A 20572-nucleotide genomic window follows, 5' to 3' on the forward strand; every position below is an offset into this window, starting at 1 on the left:
CAAGAGTTATCGCTGATATCATTTAGAATACTATCGATAGTTTTACATTCAGAGAAAATTTGCAATGCCATCGATAGTTGTAGGTACTTTGCCATCGATTGCTTGGCATCTCTGCTTCTTATTAGACTATTGATAAATACAAACAAGAATTGGCTTGCAAAAAATCTAATTTGATTTAATTAACTCCACCTGAAAATGAACATAAACTTGCCCAATTTCAATATGAAGAACCTGGTCAAGGAGGCGGGTAGCACAATATCACGCGTAGTCCAGGTAAGTCATGACTTAACCAATAGCTAACCAAACTTGTGGTTGGGGCCTGACTGTGGGTGTGGATATGGGTGGCGTTTTGGGCCTTGCGCACGCGATTCACATTTTTCGTTTACCCTTGCCCTTTTGCAGCTAACGGAGGAGAAATTGGGCACCACCGAACGCACCGAGTACGATATACACTTTCAAAATCTAGCGGAACGCGCCGACGTAACCAAAACATGGACAGAGAAATTGGTGCGCGACACCGAATCGGTGCTGATACCGAATCCACAGAATCGCGTCGAGGATTACATATTCGAAAAGATTGAGAAATCGAAACCGAAACGCCTCAGCAACTTGGAGCATCTGGCGCTAGACATGATCGAGGCGGGCGGCGACTTTGGCCAGGACATGCCCTACGGCCAGGCACTAATCAAAGTGGGCCAGGCCGAGCAAAAGCTGGGTCAGTGCGAGCACGACTTCATTGCCACCTCAGGCATATGCTTTACGCAACCGTTGCGTAAATTTCTAGAAGGCGAAATGAAGACCATCAGCAAGGAGCGCGGCATACTGGAGACGAAGCGGTGAGTCTGACACCATCCAAAGATTAGGCATATGATAAGTGTGTGTGTGTGTCTGTTGCTTGCAGCTTGGACTTGGATGCGTGCAAGAATCGCGTGAAGAAGGCCCGCAGCATGCTGGGTCAACAGGCGGTGAGTGTGGGTCGGCATGGAAATTGTCGCATTATGCTCATTATAGATTTTCGCCTCTGCTTTTACACTTTTGTGCTGCTTTTCCTCTATGTGGATGTGTTTTGTGTAATTTATAGAAAGATGGCATTTCGCCAGAAGCTGCCTTGGAACAGGTATCGCCCATCGAGGCGCCTATTCAATGCTCTATTTTAAACGCTTTATAAAATATTTATATATTTTCTTTTACTAACAATTATGTTTGTTCTCATATAGGCGGAGCGCGACCTGCGCGTGGCTCAGGCCGAGTTCGATCGACAGTCGGAGATCACCAAGTTGCTGTTGGACGGCATCAGCACATCGCAGGCATCGCACTTGCGCCATCTGCACGCCTTTATCCAGACCCAGGTGCGGTACTACAAACAGTGCGGCGATGTCATGGATCAGTTGCAGCGCGAGCTGGCCAAGTAAGTAGTCACAGCTATGGAGTAGGGCCATGCATCGGTTGACCTAAACACTCATTCAAACAAAGTTTGAACTCGACGAGCCAGCCAACATGTTCGAGCTTATCGGTAATAGTATGATCGGCTGCAACTCAAACAGCTCGAACCGAACCGAACATATTTTAGTCTGGAGTCAAAATAATTGTTTGACTATCCGAAACGCGTCTCGATTGACTCGATGCAGGGCTCTACTATGAATATAAGCTGATCCTTTTACATTTGTTTTCTTTACATGTACTATATGTATTAGTTATTATATGCAAATTGAGTACTTGAATAGGTGGCACTTAACGATTCTTGCACTGTGGTTGGCATTGTGTGTACATGTGTGTCCTTTTGGTTGTTGTTGACCTTTCGGTTTGTATTGTTTTGTGGTCTTACAGAATGCAGCCAGCGAAGCCACGCCTGCGCATCAATAGCGAAGATGTCGATGGGCCTCCCAGCATTGCTTCGGCTCATTCCTGTGATTCAGATACCAATTCCACTCCATTAGCACTAGCACTAGATAGCGATTACGATTATGATAATGATAATGATATTGAGGGCTATAAGACCATTGATATCGGTCCGGTCAAGGCGCTCACGCATCTACTGGAGGACTTTGAGATAGAGTTCGATACGAGCGCAATAACAACAGTTTAATTAACGCCTTGAATCGAAATTGAAACGAGCTTTGGTTAACATTTGTATACGAATATTAGGCATAACTTTAACTATTGGTTGTCATTAATCAAATAGTCGTTAAATCGTAGAGTCGTTTGCTTCTGTTTTTGGTCAAAGCGGTTTCACTAGTCGCACCTAGTCAATTCAAACTCAACACCCACAAACTCAACACACACAATCAAGTCATTTAAACTCTCTGCCTCTGCGTCTTCCATCAGCTTGGGAGGCCCAACACCCTACACGCCGATCGATTTGCATGATGCCGCCAAGTCCAGTGCCGCCGGCGGCATGGGCGGTGGAGCACGTAATCCTGGCAACAACAACAGCAGCAGTGCCGGCCACAAAGCTAATCAGTCCATGCAATTGAATGTGAACACGGATCAAATGCAGCGCGCGCGGGTCCTGTGCTCCTATGATGCCAAGGATCACACCGAATTGAATCTAAGCGCAAACGAGGTGAGCAGCTCAAATTATTCATAGTCCTCCCCATCAAACTTCTAACCTATTTCGATTTCGTAACTGACAGGTCATCTTTGTCGCCGAATGCTCACCTGTAAATGAGGATTACATGTACGGTAAGCAGGGTCTGATGAAGGGCCTGGTGCCGCGCGCCTTTGTCGAAATGCTCGATGAGGAACATGAGGTAACTCTCTAAGCGGATAGTCTTAAATGCCAGCGCAACCAAAATGAAAAGACAAAACCCATGTTAGAGAAAACCAACTAAATACAACAAATACTCATTAACATTTAGAGCAAATGCAATTGGACAATTATTACATACTTAGTTCAAACATAATACATATGCAAATTATGCAAGAGAGTACAATAATTTATCAGAATATACATATAAAATATACAACCTATATATATATATATATACACACACACACATATTAAATTAGAAAGAAAGGGCATTGCGTCCTAGCTTAGTCCATGTCGTTTGATCAGTGTGCCTCATGTAATCCACAAAATGCATTCCAATCACCCAGCATTTAGATATACATATAGCTAAATGACCTATCCTTGTTACTTGCTCAGCTTTGAAACAAAATATTTAAATAACTATATATTTATCAATACTAATTCGGATATAAAGAATCTCCACTTAAATATGAAATTAAATGCAATTGTTTTTTCAAATTCCTAAGAATTCAATTATCAAAATCTAAAAAAGAAAAACATTTGCTATTTTTATTCAACTTATATTTATATAGTGCAAAATATTCCAAACATTTATTATTGTTGCAAAACTAAAGAAGTCTTTATTAATTATTAAGCTTCTCAATCTCACATTGAACAAAGTATTATATTTTGTGTTATTTTGCTAGTTGTTTATTCGTTAATTAAATTTAAAGTGTTCTTTAAATATATATTTACGAGATTGTTAATATTACTATTCAAAAGTATATAATTTATCTTAGGTTAAATATACTTACCTTAACTGTCTTCTTTACCTGCCTTTGTTAAATTTCGGTGCAATTTTTACCCCAAAGTCAATTAAATGTTGCTATTTAAAGTTTAAGATATGTCCAAAAACAAAAAACAAACACCAAGCCAAGCCAGACTTAGCGCTAAATCAAAGTAACAAAAGAGATTTGAAATTAACGTAATTATTAAACGTACAATACCATAAAAAAAAAAAAAACAAGCATAGCAAAGTAAACAACGATTTTAGGTTTTCAACATTGAAACGCGTCTAGAGATGGTTTTTAAAAACAAGCAAGCACACCATAAACTACTATGTGAAACAAATGTATTAAAATTTAAATATATGAATAATAAAGAATGTTAACAATATGCAACAAACAATTGGTTTAGCGTTTCATAACCAGATTAATATATTTTTCGTAGTGATATATTGTTGATATATATTTTAATAATTATCATGTTTGGCGAAATTTAGTGTAATACGAATTTACAGTAAATGGATATACTAGAAGATACTAGCCCCAATATCTAAAAATATGGGGTAAGTTTTAGCATATAATATTAATTTTGTTAAACTGTTTATAAACTATCCCAATAATCCTCGATATCTGAATAATCCATATCTTCTAAATCGTAACCAAATTCGTCAAACCCATCCAATTCGTCAAAATCCCCGTCATAATCATCGTCGGAATAATCGTAGTCATCGTCAGTATCGCTTAGAAAACCCATATCATACAAACGATGATCATGGTCTGCGTCCAGATCGTCTGAACCAAAGAACATATCATTGTCGAATACCAACAAATCGGATAGGTCAAAGAAGCAAAGATCAGATGAGGGTGAAACAAAGGATACATCAATTATGTCCTTGGAAACCACATCTGGATTTCGCATGTTCTCCTTGGTAATGTTGCATCCGTATATACTAAGCTTGATGGGTAGCTGACGCTGGATTTCTTTTTGGCGAATTTGTAAGCGCATTTTAAAAATAATATCAGATAGTAGCTTTTCTGTGAGCTGCGGGCAATTCTCTAAATGCAACACCCTTAGCTTGGGGCAGGAAAGTATCAAGCGCAGCACCGCATTGCCGCTAACATTGCAGCAATACTTAAGATTGATCTCCTCCAACTCTTGGAGACTGCTCAGAACCTCTAATTCGCGATCGTTGATTGCATCGTTGTTGGGTATAATGAGCGTGCGAAGTGCGCGTAGTTTGCTTATTTGTGAAACCATCTCCGAATTGATGCAGTTCTGACCGCGTGCTTCAAAGTGGACCAGTTGTTCGGACCTTTGTTCCACCAGCCACGTAAGCAGCTCGGGGCGCAGCTTTGCATCCTCCTCATGACTGTGGACAGTCAGCTTCTTGAGGCCGGGCAGCCTGGCAATGTGCTCGTATTGATTATTCAGTCCAAAGCCAAGCCCATTGCTAACTGAGATAGTTTCCAGCGTATTGGAGCGCTGGCTGTTGACCAGCTGCTTAAAGCCTGAGCCAATGGTATAGACACCCTTCATGTGCAGCTCCTTAAGCTGTTTGAGTGCCTTAAAAACCCGGGACAATAGTTTCGACTGCAGCCCAGTGCAACTGGTTAGTGTCAGCGACTCAATGCTTATCGGCAAGCGATTCATATTTTGCCCAGTCAACTTGTCATTGTAAGACAGATCGAGTGTCTTGAGCTGTGACAAATGCTTCAGCGCAAGCAGAGCATCATTACGCAAGTCGCAACCGTGCAATTGTAGGCTCTCCAGCTGGGTCAGCTTGCCAAAGATCTTGTTCATGGTGCGAACGGTCAACTTATTGGCCGTAATACGCAAAGTGGTTAGATTAGTGCAGTGGGCGCCCAGAAATTCGCCCAGACGCTGGCGATGACGTTTTGGTATAATGCCCTCAATCTTTCGAACATGACGACCGGACAGCACAAAGAAATCACGCACATCCCACATAGTCATGTCAGCAAATTCTTCAAATTTTACACATTTATCCAAGGCTGGTGAAGCCCGCTTATAGATCTCTCGAAAACGTATGCAGGTGCGCGCAAAGTGAATGCGATCGGGCAGTGCCAGTAGACGCACTATATAATCCAAGCAATGATCGTTCAGATTTAGAATGGCAGCCGGCGGCTCGTTCGGATCGGAAGATAACTGCTTCCGTGGTATGCCATAGGCGTCTGGCTGATGCCAGCTGTCGCTGGGCTGCACAGATAGACGGTCTTTGTTCACATTGTGAAATTTTCGACGCAGTGCTCTGCAAGGCACAACGTGTACTTTAGATGTGTGTAGCATAATTGATTTACTTACTTTGCAGCACTACGTGGATCTGCGAAGACGACAAAGCCACTCTTTGATTTTGGCCTATCATTTGAGCCCTTGGAGCCGAAATGGTTGCTGGGCTGCCCAAAGAGATGCAAGTGGTCGACGCGTCCGAACGTGTTGAAATAGGCTCTCAATTGCTTGGCCGATAGCTAATGCAGGAAAATTCGTTTATCTTAAATATTCAAGGAATATGAAATTGTTGCCAAACGCTTACCCCTGGTGATATATTATACAAAAAAAGTTTCTTCACCAATATGTTGTCCTCGGTGTAGGCTTCATCGCCCTGAAAATAATAGGTTTTGTGCGTCGGCAGACAATCGTTGACTCTTCTATAAGCACGTGAGCCACGTATATTTAAGAAATTTTGAATAGCGCTCATTTTTTCTGCTTTAAATTCTACTACGACAATTGAAGCACAGCTACATATAGAATAGAATTTCCATATACGATGGAGGGCCCCCACAGCATATGCGCTCTGACTTTTGTTGATTCTTGCGGTTGCACGAAATTGTTCTTGATACGTCCGAGTTAAACGATAGAGTTAAACGATACTTACGTTATCGGGTACTTGTTATCGCTCATCTCTAGCTTTCGGAGCTATGTACTTCTATCGATAGTGGATGAAAATATATATTTTTAAATTTTGGATTTCCCGGCATTCACACTCACCTATTGATAAATTCAAGTTCTAAATAAAACAGCGTCCAAATGTTTTCTCCTTCGTACTTTAATTTCGTAAATTATAACGTTTTTTTTTTTTCTTAAATATTTTTTAGCAAAGCCCTAAAAAAATATTTGCATATTTCATATTTGTTGTGTTTCTTGTAGAAAACCTAACACAATTGTTTCTATATTTACATTATGTACACAATTTATGACTTAAATTCACTAGCTTCAATAAACAGTTGTTCTACTAAAAGTCTTCGATTCTTAAGTCAGAAAATCAACAAACAGCAGTCAAAATATGTTACGCATCTATATACAAAAAACGCTGCCAGCAGCGCTTGCAAATATAATACAAAAGCAAATTAAATAAGTTTAATAAATAGAAAGTAACACTTCGCGTGTGTTGTCTAGTTTTGATTGCTAGAATTTCGCCGATGGTCACGATAGTATCCAAGAGTGTATAATACCTATGAACAGACAGTCATAATAATTATGAGAATTAGGTTAAATAAATAAAATGCTTACGATTTTCGCCGGGTGAGAGCGTTATATGTATGTCCTCACGATTAAGAATCGGCGCTGGAATAAAACAATTGTAATTAGTATATATTTAAGTTGATTATAAGCAACTACAACAACAACAACGAATTGTGTAAATATTTAAATAACTTCTTTATTTATGCAAGCTGCTTAAAATAATAATAAACTTTGTTTGCTTAGTAATACAGGTGCTATCAATAAAACAGATAATGAGGCATATGCATTGACATAAATATTAATTAAACATAAGCTATATGTGAATAGATAGGTTAAATAGGTTAATGTAATTTGTAATTATTTCCATTTATCTGTTTCGTATATGTTTTTGTTTGTATATTTTTTTTAAGATTTGTCGTGCTTTTGAAACGAGCTATTATTTCGGTTCGTAACACACATTTAGTGCATTTATTTGTATATACTTATAGAGGCTGCATGCGTGCCTTGACTTTTTCAATTAATTTGCTTAACTGGAAACTAATTTAAATATGCTATCACAGTTTCAAAGTTGCCAACATGCAGACAAAAGTGCGCAAGCCAATGCATGTTAGAGAAACTTTTGGTTGTATATATATGTATATATATAGAACATAGCTTGGGTCCTTGACAATTAGTACACTTATCAATGATAACAAACAGGCAAGCCAGCGATCGATCAATCGATCGTGCGTTCTATATTATCAGTCGATCAATCGATCACGTGTGCAAAGCGTATGGCTGCTGCCGATTGGCATCGGTCTCTAGACCAGCGCCGGTTGTATTTGTTGTTGTGGGCGTGGCCGTGGCATTATCAGCGCTGCTGCTATGCACAATGCGTATCATACCCGGCTGGATCCTAACATTTTCACAGGCTTCGCAAATATTTAATTGCGGATGGTTGCGGAATGTACACAAGTTGCAGGCCCACATATCGAGTGGCTCCTCGCCTTCGTCCACCTCCGATTCGGATAGGGACTCCTCCTCTTCCTCCTGATTGATATGGTTGACACGTGGCTGCTGAGCTGCTACCGATGATGTCGCTGCCGCCGCTGCAGCTGCCCGCTGCTGCTGCAGAAACTGCTGAAACTGACAGTATTGTGCATAGGTAGGCGGCGGCTGCAACTCCAGCTGCAGTTGCTGCTGCTGTTGCGGCGTCAGGCAGGCGGAGCTGGGCGCACTGCTGTGATGTTGCACAAAATCTAGATGAGACTGTGTCGGCGCTGCGGGCACCGAATGCAATCGCAGCGAATTGGGCGGTGCCAGAGTGCGACCGCTGCCAGGTACAGCGCGCTGTCGTGGAAATGGCTGCTGTTGTGGCCCGGCAGGCGCCGATAGCTGACGATTCATGGAATTGGCTGCGGCCGCAGTGCCATTCAGCTGGGGATCTGCAATGACAGAGATTGATGTTTAAATCCATTTCAGTTAAATGCAAATAAATGCTTACCATTGATCATATTGAGCAGCCGCTGACAGTCCTCAGTTAGTTTTTTGATATCTCTATCCAGTCTTTCGGATTCGCCCACCGGCACCGGTTCGGTCAGTATGTTGATCTCCTGCTCCAGGCTAAGTAGACGCTTCTTGTTGTCACGCAGCGCATTCGCCAGCTTGTCCCGTCGCGTCTTTTGCCGCTCAATGGTCGCCGCATGCGCTGCAAGCAGAATTGGACAAAAATATCGAACAGTTAACGCATTGTATATTTACTTAACTTAAATATATTTATGCATATATATAGATATATATGTAGGTGAGGTGTGTTTGTATGCGTTTCGGGGTTTTATATGGCTCAGTAGCTCACATTTTATTACTCTGTTTGTTGCTAAAAATAATGGCGCGCATTTTTGCGCTGGCTAAAAGTTCATAAACAAATTTAAATATAGTCAAAATGCGCAAACACACGAGAAATCAATCTAATAATAATTTATTTTTGCTGAAAATAAGCAGCGCAAACGATTTTCGAATTTGATTTTAACAAACTTAAAAAAAAAGAAAGCAGTTCAAATAAAATAAAATAAAAGCGGGCATATTTTTAGACATTTTGATAGATTTCTAGCGGAAATAGCAAACAGGGCAATGGGCCAAGGGAGGAGACAGACATAGACATACATTCGTATACATATGCATACATATATATATATATAAGCATATGTATGTATATTTCAAATCGAATTTACGTCATTTGCGTGAATTTTGCAGACATTTGAATTGATAAATTAATTCATTAATGCGGCCATTGCGAGCCGAATTCCAAGAGAATAGCATACAAAATTATAAGTGTAAATATTATTTCAATTTGATTGACTGTCGCCTTTAAAATACTTGGCTAAAAGCAAATGCTTTCTTCAGTGGGACGATAGACAAATGCTTAAGTGCTTTTAATACATGTGAACCTCGTGATTAAAATTCAACGCGACAATTTTCATAATTAGAATCGGAGCCACATTATCATGAATGGCATTAGAAAAGCATTTGGACAGCCCACGCTGCGTATGCTTAACGTGTCAAGTGAAACGCCTTTTACGATCTAATTCGAAATTCGGACTCGGATACGGATACGCATTCGGAATTGGGCTCTGTTGTTGTTGTCTTCGTCGTCGCATTTTCGCCCTGAACTTGAACGAGTCGCAACAACAATAACATTGCAGAAAAGGAAAAGAGAGAGAGAGAGAGCAAAATTGTTGTATAAATAAAATGTCGTGGACGGCAGGGTGGGTGGGGATGACCGGCAGAAACGCAGCTGGCGGAGGAGGCACATTAAAAAAATATATATTTGAGAAAAACACGAAACGAAACGAAATGAAACGAAATAGAAACAAATGAGATGAAATGTACAAAGGCCAAAGAAACCAGACAAGAGACATTTCAACAGAATATAATGTGCCGGACTCTAGGTATTATATACATGTACATACATAAATATTGAAGCGTGGGCGCGCCATATTATAGCACATACATATATACCTCAAATATAGCTAGGTAAATTGGATATATAGGTAAGCTATCTGTTTTATTGCCGAAGGGTGGACATAATGCAGCAATCAAAAAGGAAAACGAAAAAAATATCATAATTATAAGATGCATGAGAAGATTATTTGGGTATTATCTATAATTTATATTATGTCTGATTTTTTCTACTCGCTGGCAGTTAAGTCAGGCGATATTATTTATTTGTCGAAAATGAACTAAGAAAATACTACTTAAAATTCTAAGATTAATTTTATAGAACAATGTTAATGATATGGCACATTTTAAGATATTCTAAAGAGAAAGAAATATACTAAAATTTCTTAATAATTTTAAAGATTTGGCATGCCATTAAAGCCAGGACTTAACCTGATATGTATAAAGATTTATCTAGCCCGTGTGGTAGGCGGGCATAAGAATACCACCACAGTACATCTCCGCTTGTCGTAAGAGGCGACTAAGGAGATCCCCACAAGATCTTAGGATTGAAGATTGGAACTAACAATCGAACCTTCTCGTATATCATAATTTCAGCCCATTATCCGTAAATCGATAAATATCGATTTCTAGCATTTACGCTCTCATTTAACACACTACCGAATCTTAATACTGAATCGTTAAATTTTAGATACGATTGAGCTTTTTTTATAATGACAATAAGCTTATTTATTCTTTTGTTTTCACCAAGGTAAATGTTTATTTTAAAGCTGTCCATTTAACAACGAGCATTTTGCGCGGAGCGATATATTTGGGGCGTAATTCAATTTGTTATCAATTGTAAACAGAATGGCCTGATAAGGGCCGGCAACGAGACTGGCTTGCGCGATTAGGCCGCTTCTATATTGAGAAGAAAAAAAAAATCCCCCTATAAATAAAGCCTATGGAGGAACAGAAACAGAACGACGACGCAGATAACAGGCGATTTCAGACATGCGAAACATTTTGAGGTCTAACTATAATTGGAGGTACGGTTGCGTTATTTCTAATCATATTTGCGTTTCATAATATACTATATAGGCCATTATCATGCTAGTTCATGACATCTGTTATGTGTTAAAAGTTGAATACTTTCAAAATACGCGACATAAGAATACTAAGAAAATGTGAGGAAGTATTTAAAGCAAGCAGATAAAGATAACTTTATAAAAAGGAACTAAAGAAAGATGCTGGTTCAAATCTTCGAAGATTAAGCAGTAACAAATTTAATTCAAAAGTTATATTGCACACTTTAAACCAATTAATTTATATTGAATAACTGTGGCTAAGAGCGCTCATCATTTGTACACTAGCCAGAGATTTGAACCAGCAACCGCCATCTACTGTTGCGACTGCCAAGAATGCTTGTCTGTTAAAACTGAATGGGTGATAAAATGATTTCATATGCCACGGCATGTCGACACTTGCCGATGACGATATACCTGTCCCCACCTCAATGATTCGACTCACCTTCTCGATCGCATTCGGGCACAACGCCCTCGTAGAGGGGCATGTGTGTGACGCTGGGACTGTTGTCGCTGCTGTTGCTGATGTTGTGCAGATGGTTGTTGTTGTAGTTTGAGGCAACAACATGATTCTGCGCCTGAGTGGGATATGGAAATACTTCAGGCATCTCTGATGCTTCTGCTGCAGCCTGCTCCTGCAGTTGCAGTTGCAGCTGCAGTTGTCGGGACGTCGGAGTAGCCGCTGGGGGTGGCGTTGCTCCATCGGTGGCCAGCACTGGGGCCGGCGGACAGGGCGCATATAGCGGCGCTTGCGGACGCACACAGCCGGCACTGAAGACACTGCCCTCGTCGGTGACCGTTAGCTGGAAATTCTTGTGGGTGCCGCGACGCGCATCAAAGCTGCTGCTCGAATAGGTGATGCCGCTGCTGCCGTTGCCGCTGGGCGCCGGTCCGGCCGTAATGTCTATTGTGGAGGGTGCAGCGCCGTTGCTGCTGACCTGCGGCTGGCGCAACGTGAGATTTAGCGAGGTGAAACTCTTGCGACCGCTGGGCGTGCTCGCGCCGGATGTGGGCGATGGCGGTGTTGGCGCTGGCGAAATGGTGACCGCGTTGTTAAGAAATTCTCGCGCATATGGCGGCTCCGGCTGCAGCGTTATAACTGACCGATGTCGTACGGGTGAGCGTAACTGCGCACTAGCTGGTGAGGCGGGCAGCGCTGCTGGCGTCGCAGTAGCAGCAACAGCTGCCGCCGTCACCGCCGTTGTGGTTGTTGTCGTTGGCGATGATAAGGAGACGTTGAGCGACAGTTCCGACTCGCTGGAGCTGAGCGGGCTGGTGAGACAGGAGGAATCATTGGAGAAACTGCTCATCAGCTGCTGCTGTTGCTGTTGCTGCTGTTGTTGCTGCTGCTGTGGAAGCAAGACAGCTGACTGCGGCTTGGGTGGCAGCGGCGGCAATGGCGGCGCGCGACGCAGCGGCTTGTACTGCGCGCTGGGCGTCAGCTGTTGTCGCTGCGGCTGCTGTTGCTGCTGCTGCTGCTGTCGCTGTTGTATCTTCTGCTGCAGCTGTGCGTTTAGCTGACGCGGCAAATTCAACGTTGTTGGGCGCGGACGTGCAATGGGCGTGCCTGGCGGCGTCTCAGACGTGCCATTACCAAGGGGCGGCTGTGTGGGCGCAGCACGTGAGGGCTTCAGAGGCGTGGGTGGCTTGACCTGACGCTGCTGCAGATGCTGTTGCTGTTGCACCACCTTGGCGGGATACGACTGCACGGGTGAGGGATGCAGCACCAGCTCCTTTTTCAACATTTGTATGCAATTGTCGCGCTGATGGCAATTCTCATTGACGCATTGCGTCACCAAAGCATCCGGCAGCGTGGGAAACTCCTGTTTCATCTCATGGAACAAATGCATAATACTAATGTTGGTGCACTGGCAGCTTAGCTTTGCTTTTGGCCGGCACGCTGACTCCTCCAGTTGCTCATAGCTGCTGCTGCGACTAATGTTGTTGATGTTGTTGTTGTTCCGCTGCTGCTGTTGTTGCTGGAGCTGTTGCTGTTGCTGTTGCTGCTGATCCTCGTCGGCGTTGAGCAGTGCCTTGAATTGAAAGTGTTGCTGCAGTGCCTCGACTATGGCGGGCGTGTTGTTGTTGCTTGTTGTATGGTTCGTTTGTTGTTGTTGCTGCTGCTGCTGCTGGTGCTGCGGAGGATTGCCATTTAGTTGGAAATTATTTGCTCCGGGCGGTATTGGTGGTGTAGCCGCCATTTTAGGCCATCATTTGTCACAGTTGCAGACCTGCAATTAAATTTCGATTTTAGTTGGCGCATTTCACAAGCATTCTCAAAGCTAATTCAATTAGCAAATGGAAAACAATAAGAGGCACAGGAAAAGCCAACGTCAACCGGCAATCGTCATAGCCAGATTTAGCACAGCGACTAAGTCGGCAAATTGAATGCAAAAGAACCTGGCAAAAATCAAGAAAATCACAAAATCACGAAAATCAAAGAGCTTCAAACAATTTGCTTAAGCGCCGAAAACGATAAACAAATGACAGAGAAAATTTAAAAATATTTATGACACAATAGACCGCATAAAAAAATGCTCAAAAACAAATCACATACATAAATAATAATATTAAGAGTGAAAAATTAGAAGAGTCGTATTAGCTAAATCTTGATATCGCGTGCCGCTTTTGTAGGACAGTGTCAAGGATGACATAAATATATATATACTATATAAATATATGTGGAAGCCGAGTTAGATATAGAATGACAAATATAGCACATTTTGTGCATATTCATGGATAATATAATATTTTTTAATATGCATACTTGAGCAAATACAGGCATATCGATAGACATGGATGCAAATATGTGATGGAGCACATTGATTTATGGGAAATGGCAACAATTTATCAAAAGTTGATTAAAGCGTACAAATATAATTAACCTTAGCCCAGTGCAAAAACTTACATCTTGATTTAGATCAAACAGTTGAATTTTGTTTGCAGCTCAAAATGCGAAATCTGCTTTTTACGATTTTGATTGATGATGTTTTAAATATTTAGCCAACAATTCTAATAACTTGCTTGATTATATAGTTAACTTTACTTTTTATATACATATATATTTATTTTAAGTTGTCGTGTTTCTAACGAGCTTTTTTTTAGTATAGCTCATTCATTTGAACATAATTTACATTTTTTTTAATTGCAGCTTTTGCTGGTTTTCAAAGTTTTCTCTTATTTATTTATAATTTGCTTGTTTATTTTTGCCAGTTTTCTATTAGTTGTATATTTAATAGGCAGCTGGTTTGTATTGCATTTGTGCGTTTTGCATATTCAGTTAATTGTTAAGTTATTTCACAAATTTATTTAAAACTTTGCATTTTCGAGACGTTTCTACGCACATTTCAGTTACGAATTTATACGGCACAGCAAGAGCTTATGTATATTTATGTATATATATATAAAGATATTTATTTTAATATGCAGAAAAATTCTTTATCAAAACGGATTTTCCCGCAGTTTTTGAAAAATGTTTTCAGACGCGTTTGCACGCTTTAAATGCCAGCGATAAACTGATTTTCGAAAATATTCAAAAGAATTCGAAACATACAAATCACACACACGCTTGTGTGTGCCTATGTATTTTTGAGAGCATATACAATATTTTTTGAATCGAATGAATGCCCGCAAATAACAAATAACAAATTGTAATTTCCTTCTCAAACTCGACTGAACCATGTGACGTATGCGTAATGCGAAAACTAAAAATATCGTATGAAATATCGCAAACGATATTCGCAGAATGAAGCCACAAAACCGACTTTTAAGCTGCGCACCAAGTCGGATGCAGTATTATTTATAGTGCAGAAGGCAAAATTAAGATCAACTGAAACGAATCAATTAAATCATTCAATATTTTTGACACACGCACACAGTCAAACACATTGGTGTAAGCGTAAAGGAAAATAATTCTTTTATATTTGTATTGAAATGTGTTTTCACTCTCTCTCTCTCTCCCTCGCTCTCTTTCTTGGGTTTTCTTATAAATTTCTTAAAAATAAACTTTTGTGTGGGTGTTGCACAAAAGCATCGAAAATTGAATGAAATCTTTGAAATTTAACAAAATAACAACAAAGAATGCTCTACTCGGATAATAGAGACCGGGAGATACCCTACACCAGCGCGGAGCTGCTGTCATAATCCTTCGAGCTTCCATATCTATCTGGATATGCTCCAAAGTATCTGACTGCCCAAGTTTAGTTCCATAGATATTTATAGCTCCGATACTCAGGTTGTCTAAATCGATTTTAATCGAGTACGTGAAAACAGGACGAAATTTTGCTAAACTCGATATTTTTCTTTGACTTGGATGATCTAAGTTCAATATTCAAAGTATTCAGCTCTAGTCTGTGAGATCGTTGATCGTTCCTCTTGCCTGTTACTACCTGTTACAAAACTAATATACCCTATTTTGCTAAGCCCAATGGGTTCAGGGTATCAAAACACAAATGAGCAGCATATAAATTATATGAGAGCTGAAAGAGTTGTTTAAGAATGAAATTAATTAAAAATCAAAATAACATGTCTCGCAGAAAACTATTAAATAGATATGTATGTGGGCACTTAATAGCCACCCATGTGAAAATTAATCGCGGACATCAACAGAAGGATTAAATAGAAATTAATTGAATAAGTATCGGAGCGGCCCTCGTATATTTATCGGGCGGCATTTGCGGCTTACCTGAGCTCTTGATGTGCTTTGCAGAAATAGAAAAAACTACTGACAAAATGAATAAAAACAAATAATAAACTTTGAACACACGCACACACGCAAACGGAAAATGAAATATACGAGTATGGCAATAAAAATCAAACATTTATGCACAAAAAACGTATTAACAATAAAGCATTGGCATTAAATTTGGATATGGCACATTAAACATGGCGCCATTAAAATGGCCACAGGCATAAATAATATTTATATTTTTATATCCAGAGCGAACAGCCAAGATTTGTTTCTAGCCGCACACACACACACAGTCACAAATACAGGCACACATATTCCAGAATTTGTTTATTTGAAAGTTTGCCACAAAAGCAAACATGATAACAACATAACGAAAAATGCGAGAAAACTCAAAAAATTAAGCAGCAATTAAAATGCAAAAATATAAAAATTAGCAGAAACAACACAAACACAAAATGCTTGGCTAAAATTATAAAAAAAAATCGTCTTTCTTTTTTTGTTCCATAAAATTCCAATCCAAAAATTTGCAGCTACTTCTTGACGCTAGGGAATGAACGAAACGCCAGCCAGGGGCAGGCATTCGAAATACTTATCGAATTTTGAATACGCTTCAAATATTTAATTTTTTTTTCAGGTAGGTTCGAGCCTTAAATGTCCTACCGACGCTTGGACTGAAAAGTTTGGCTTTGAAAAGTGTATCGAATTTATGGTTCACGCTACTGTTTATATTTTAAATAAGATATTTTTCTTATTTATTGCAATGCTTACTTATTCAATACCCTACAAAGTGTATAACATGATCGGCACAAATTTAAACACAACAATTTTCTTGTCGGTTCTTTTTTCTGGGTTTATTTTGTGGAGTGAGAATGGGAGGCGCGGCGGCGGTGTTAATGAAAATTTGTTGAATTTCAATTAATTCTCGTATTCGCGTTTTGTTTGCCAGTTTCGTGAGGCTTATAGCGAGGGTGTAGCGCAGACACAAACATGCGAACGACTGCAGACGTAAACGACCTTCACAATTAGCGCGATATATGCAATAGATACACATCTATACAAATCTTTATATATAACTGTGTATATATCTGTGCGATATACGAGATATGCACGAGTCTTCATCTCGGAAAGGAAATCGACGTCAAAAAGTGCAGAAGATAGAAGAAACAGAGAGTATATACAGACTATATATAATATGCTCAGGTAACCGAATGGTTTTTGACACACGCAAATGCCTAAACAAAAAATTTGTGCTAAGAGCGCAAAAAAGAGAAGCACAAAAATGCACAAATTAACAGAAAAAAAGTTTACAAAGTAATTAAATTTATGGGAACACATATAAGTTTTATGGTGGATGCGGCTCGGTTCGGATCGGAACGAATCTTCTTGTAATTGGACGGAACAAAATTTCCATTCATTAAAATGTTTTTGTGCAAACTTTGGCGGCGCTTCGCGTGCTTTTCGCAATATTTTCATAAAAAGAAAAAAACACCAAAGGAAAAACTAAATGTGCTATTGGGTTTTCCAAGCAGTCGATCAGCTGATGTTGACTGGGGTTATCCCCATTCTGTATTTAGATTGTTTTTGATAATGTATAACATGTTAATGTTAAAGTTGATATTAACATTAATGTTACGACTTATGTTAACGATATGTTATGTTCAGCAGATGTTTAAGCTGAACATCTGATGTTTGCTTTTTTATATTTTTTTGCCAAACTAACATATAGGTAGATTTTAGATAAATGTTAAATGAAATGTTAATGTTAAAGTTGATGAAAGACTAAATGTTAAAGCTAGTGTTAATGTTATGCTATGTAAGACCCAAGCTATATAGATTAATTATCGTTGAAAATCAAGACATAGAACATCTTTGCAGCCAATCTATTCTTGATAGCTTATCAAAGCGCATGAAAATAGTTTAGTAGCCCTTGAAATGAACTGTCAAGTTACGTGTATTGCCGTTGTTTTATCATCAAAACAATTTCACGTCTATTTTTATTAATTAAGCAATCCACATTAAAGAGATATGCTTATGTAGATTATTATATTGCCAGTCTTCGAAGGCCGACTATTTGAAGTATCAATGCATTGACCGGAAATCTAGTTGTCTGCCTTGTCAAAAATAAATAAATAAAAATATGAAACAAAAAATCTTTGAACACAAAAAATGAAAACGAAAGAAAAAAATGCCTACCCCTTGCTGCAGTCTCTTGCTGTACATTCGAGACACTCAATTCTGAAACAGAAAACATACGGGTCGGCCGAAGACAATGCGTAGAAAAACTAGATGGAATATAACTAGATAACAGTGCTATACTACATGGAAAACAACTTTCACTTTGTGTAGGGAACGTACGAATAAAAAAAAAAATGAAATAAAAATACAAAAATTAGGATGAAAAAAATGTATAAGTATAAACGAAATATTATAAATCAAATGCATAGACATGAAATGAAATGGAAACAACACGCAAAAATGGAACGAGAATAATTTTATTTTATATTTTCTATTTTGTTTTTCTTTCTTTTCTTTTTTTTGTTTTAATTTTTTTTTTTGTTTTTGTTTTTGTGCGCCCGCTGCTTGCCAATAATTTGAAGAGGCGTTTTGCGGAATTTTCTGCAGACGTCAGGCCTTGACTGACGTCATTAGCGCGAATTTCAAATTGGAAACAAGACAGCAGAAACGTGGTTCGAATCTCCTGTCCTGCTCCTGCCTGATAATTACTTGGGCGCTGTGCGAGAATAAAAGCAATTATGCCGCATACAGACATCAATACGGGTTATTTATTTATCCATGAACATTTGTTGTGCTCCTTCTCTTTCACATTGTTTTTTTTTTTTTTAATTTTTATTTTTTATCTTGGTTCTTCGTAAATGTGCAAATAATCAACGCGGAGTCAAAGGCAACAACAATTTGAGTTATATTTAGACGATGTTCATTTGGGCGTAAAAAATAAATAAATGACAATCAGCAGAGGGGGCAGCGCAACTTGGAGGGGTTGCTGGCAGGTGGGGCTGCCGCTTATCGTCGCTGGCCTGGGAAACGCTTTCGTGCGCGGCGACAATTTTGAACATTTTTTCTTTATTTTTTTTTTACATTTCTAACGATATTGATAAGCCAAGGGGATCATGAAGTCAGGCCAATTGCAAACATCGCGTACATAGTTCAAACTATTAACTGTAACATACATACATACGTATGCATATTTTTGCATGTGTGTGTGTGTGTGTGTGTGCAGGGAATTTCCCGCAATAACAGCAACAAAGAGCCCAGCGCGAGAGCAGCCCCAACAATAACAACAACGACGCATATAAACAAAGACGTAAAATGGAAACAACACAAACAACGCTGTGGCTGGTGCAAATAGCAAAATGTAAAAAAAAAATGCATAGAGATGACAATTAGCGAAAATTAACGATTAATGCACCAGCAAAGAGCAAACGATATCTTTATATATTTCCATCACTAACTTAGCATCCCCGGGAATCGAAAACTAGTCAAAAGTAAAAGTTTGTCAAAATATATTCAAGACATCTTAACCAAACTCAGCGAACATCGTGCACCTACATATATCATAAACCCATCATGGAAAAAATCACAAATATTTTTACATTTACACGAAAAGTCGTGAAACGTTTCTTACTATGCACTGACAAACAATGGCACCTGTATGCGCCGAAATTAGGCAAAAAAAAATGTATATGGAAAAAAACAATGAGGGCCATTGATAAAAGCATGTTGAAAACTCTGGCACATACATAGAAAATCAATATTTGCACTTTTAGATTAGAAATTATGAGGAAAAATATAGCAACTAATACATGCGTACTAGGGCACACATGTATTTAAATATTTTCATAAGAATTAAGGCCATTATGGCAAATAGGCAATGGCCCGGACTCCGCACGTCGGACCCCGTCGTTTCCAAGCCCGGGCCCTGTCTGAGTTTTGTGTGTTATCACTTGCGAATGGGGCGGGGGCGGAATATAAAAATACCTACAAACATATACATACACATGCTCGCTCGTAAATGTACGTATGTACGTGCACTTAAGCACACACACACACACAGTGAAAGAAGAGTATGGGTGTGCGAAAGAGACACGTAGAGAGCGACAACAGCGACGACGCTGCTGTATTAACGGCAAAAAACGGCAACAACAACAAGATAAAAACCAGCCAGATCGTCTGTGTGTGTGTTGTGTTTCAGTGTGCGTGCGAGCGAGAGAGCAAGCACATAAAAACAGGTGACATTGGCAGCAGCGCTACGCAATAATAGATAAAAAAAAAAATACATAATTCAAATAAAATGTAAAGTGCCAGCCAAGTTAAGAAATTACACGAAACATGGCCCAAAATGCACAGCCAGTGTGTACACACACAGATTTATGAGCGGGAGTTGGGGGCGGACGCAACTTGTTGCGTTCATATATGTAAACGCTTTACATATTGTTATTTCTATTTTCCACTTACCAATAATAATTATTAGAATATTTGTAAAGTGTGCGCCTTTGGGCTGTGTTTATTGCTCAGCACTTTGCGATTGCATCAACTTGTATTTTCACTTTTTCTCTCTTTATGGCCCTTGCGTTGGCGCTTGATTGGCTTTCACTATTGCTTTTGCACTTGTTGCAAAAAAACGCACATGCACTCGCTCGTCTTTTTATTCGGTTACGTTACGTTTTTGCGAAGCGTTTAATGGTATTTAATAATAATTATTTTGATTTTCGTTTTATTTCTACGCGATCCGATTGATCCGCGAACTGTGTGGCAAATGAAACAGCTGATTGATTGATAACAGAGAGTGAAATTTAACAGTTTGCTGAACTGTTAACAACAGCGATAACTTTGTAATTTGAAAAATGTCGTTGCTGTTTGCTTTTAGTTAAG

General features: G+C 39.4%; 3 protein-coding genes across 9 annotated transcripts; 1 reads left to right on the forward strand and 2 right to left on the reverse strand.

Annotated features, from left to right (window-relative positions):
* Positions 1–92: 92 nt before the first annotated feature.
* EndoB (SH3 domain containing GRB2 like, endophilin-B) lies at positions 93–3806 on the forward strand. Of its 6 annotated transcripts, none has more exons than XM_032437291.2 (7): positions 93–273; positions 403–836; positions 902–965; positions 1082–1117; positions 1218–1408; positions 1828–2080; positions 2634–3806. In XM_032437291.2, the coding sequence occupies exons 1-7, from the start codon at positions 196–198 to the stop codon at positions 2760–2762; spliced, it is 1185 nt and encodes a 394-aa protein (XP_032293182.1). In that variant the 5' UTR covers positions 93–195; the 3' UTR covers positions 2763–3806. The 6 variants fall into 6 exon arrangements, 5 of the variants coding, with proteins under 5 accessions (XP_032293182.1, XP_032293183.1, XP_032293181.1 ...); XM_002048989.4 differs by lacking the exon at positions 1828–2080 and adding an exon at positions 2326–2563 and having other exon boundaries at positions 101–273; XM_032437292.2 differs by lacking the exon at positions 1082–1117.
* Positions 3807–3920: 114 nt separating this feature from the next.
* On the reverse strand, positions 3921–6653 carry LOC6626086 (putative RNA-binding protein EEED8.10). The gene is made up of 4 exons (XM_002048988.4): positions 6518–6653; positions 6063–6455; positions 5834–5997; positions 3921–5780 (listed from the first exon to the last, which is right to left on the reverse strand). The coding sequence occupies exons 2-4, from the start codon at positions 6225–6227 to the stop codon at positions 4115–4117; spliced, it is 1995 nt and encodes a 664-aa protein (XP_002049024.2). The 5' UTR covers positions 6228–6455; positions 6518–6653; the 3' UTR covers positions 3921–4114.
* Tab2 (TAK1-associated binding protein 2) lies at positions 6546–20467 on the reverse strand. Of its 2 annotated transcripts, XM_032437129.2 has the most exons (6): positions 20156–20467; positions 11438–13223; positions 8475–8678; positions 7876–8415; positions 7040–7093; positions 6546–6981 (listed from the first exon to the last, which is right to left on the reverse strand). In XM_032437129.2, exons 2-6 carry the CDS (start codon positions 13191–13193, stop codon positions 6953–6955), a joined length of 2583 nt encoding a protein of 860 aa, XP_032293020.1. In that variant the 5' UTR covers positions 13194–13223; positions 20156–20467; the 3' UTR covers positions 6546–6952. The 2 variants fall into 2 exon arrangements, with proteins under 2 accessions (XP_032293020.1, XP_032293018.1); XM_032437127.2 differs by lacking the exons at positions 6546–6981; positions 7040–7093 and having other exon boundaries at positions 7501–8415.
* Positions 20468–20572: the final 105 nt, after the last annotated feature.

This window comes from Drosophila virilis, chromosome 5, assembly GCF_030788295.1.
Source record: "Drosophila virilis strain 15010-1051.87 chromosome 5, Dvir_AGI_RSII-ME, whole genome shotgun sequence".
Taxonomy (NCBI): domain Eukaryota; kingdom Metazoa; phylum Arthropoda; class Insecta; order Diptera; family Drosophilidae; genus Drosophila; species Drosophila virilis.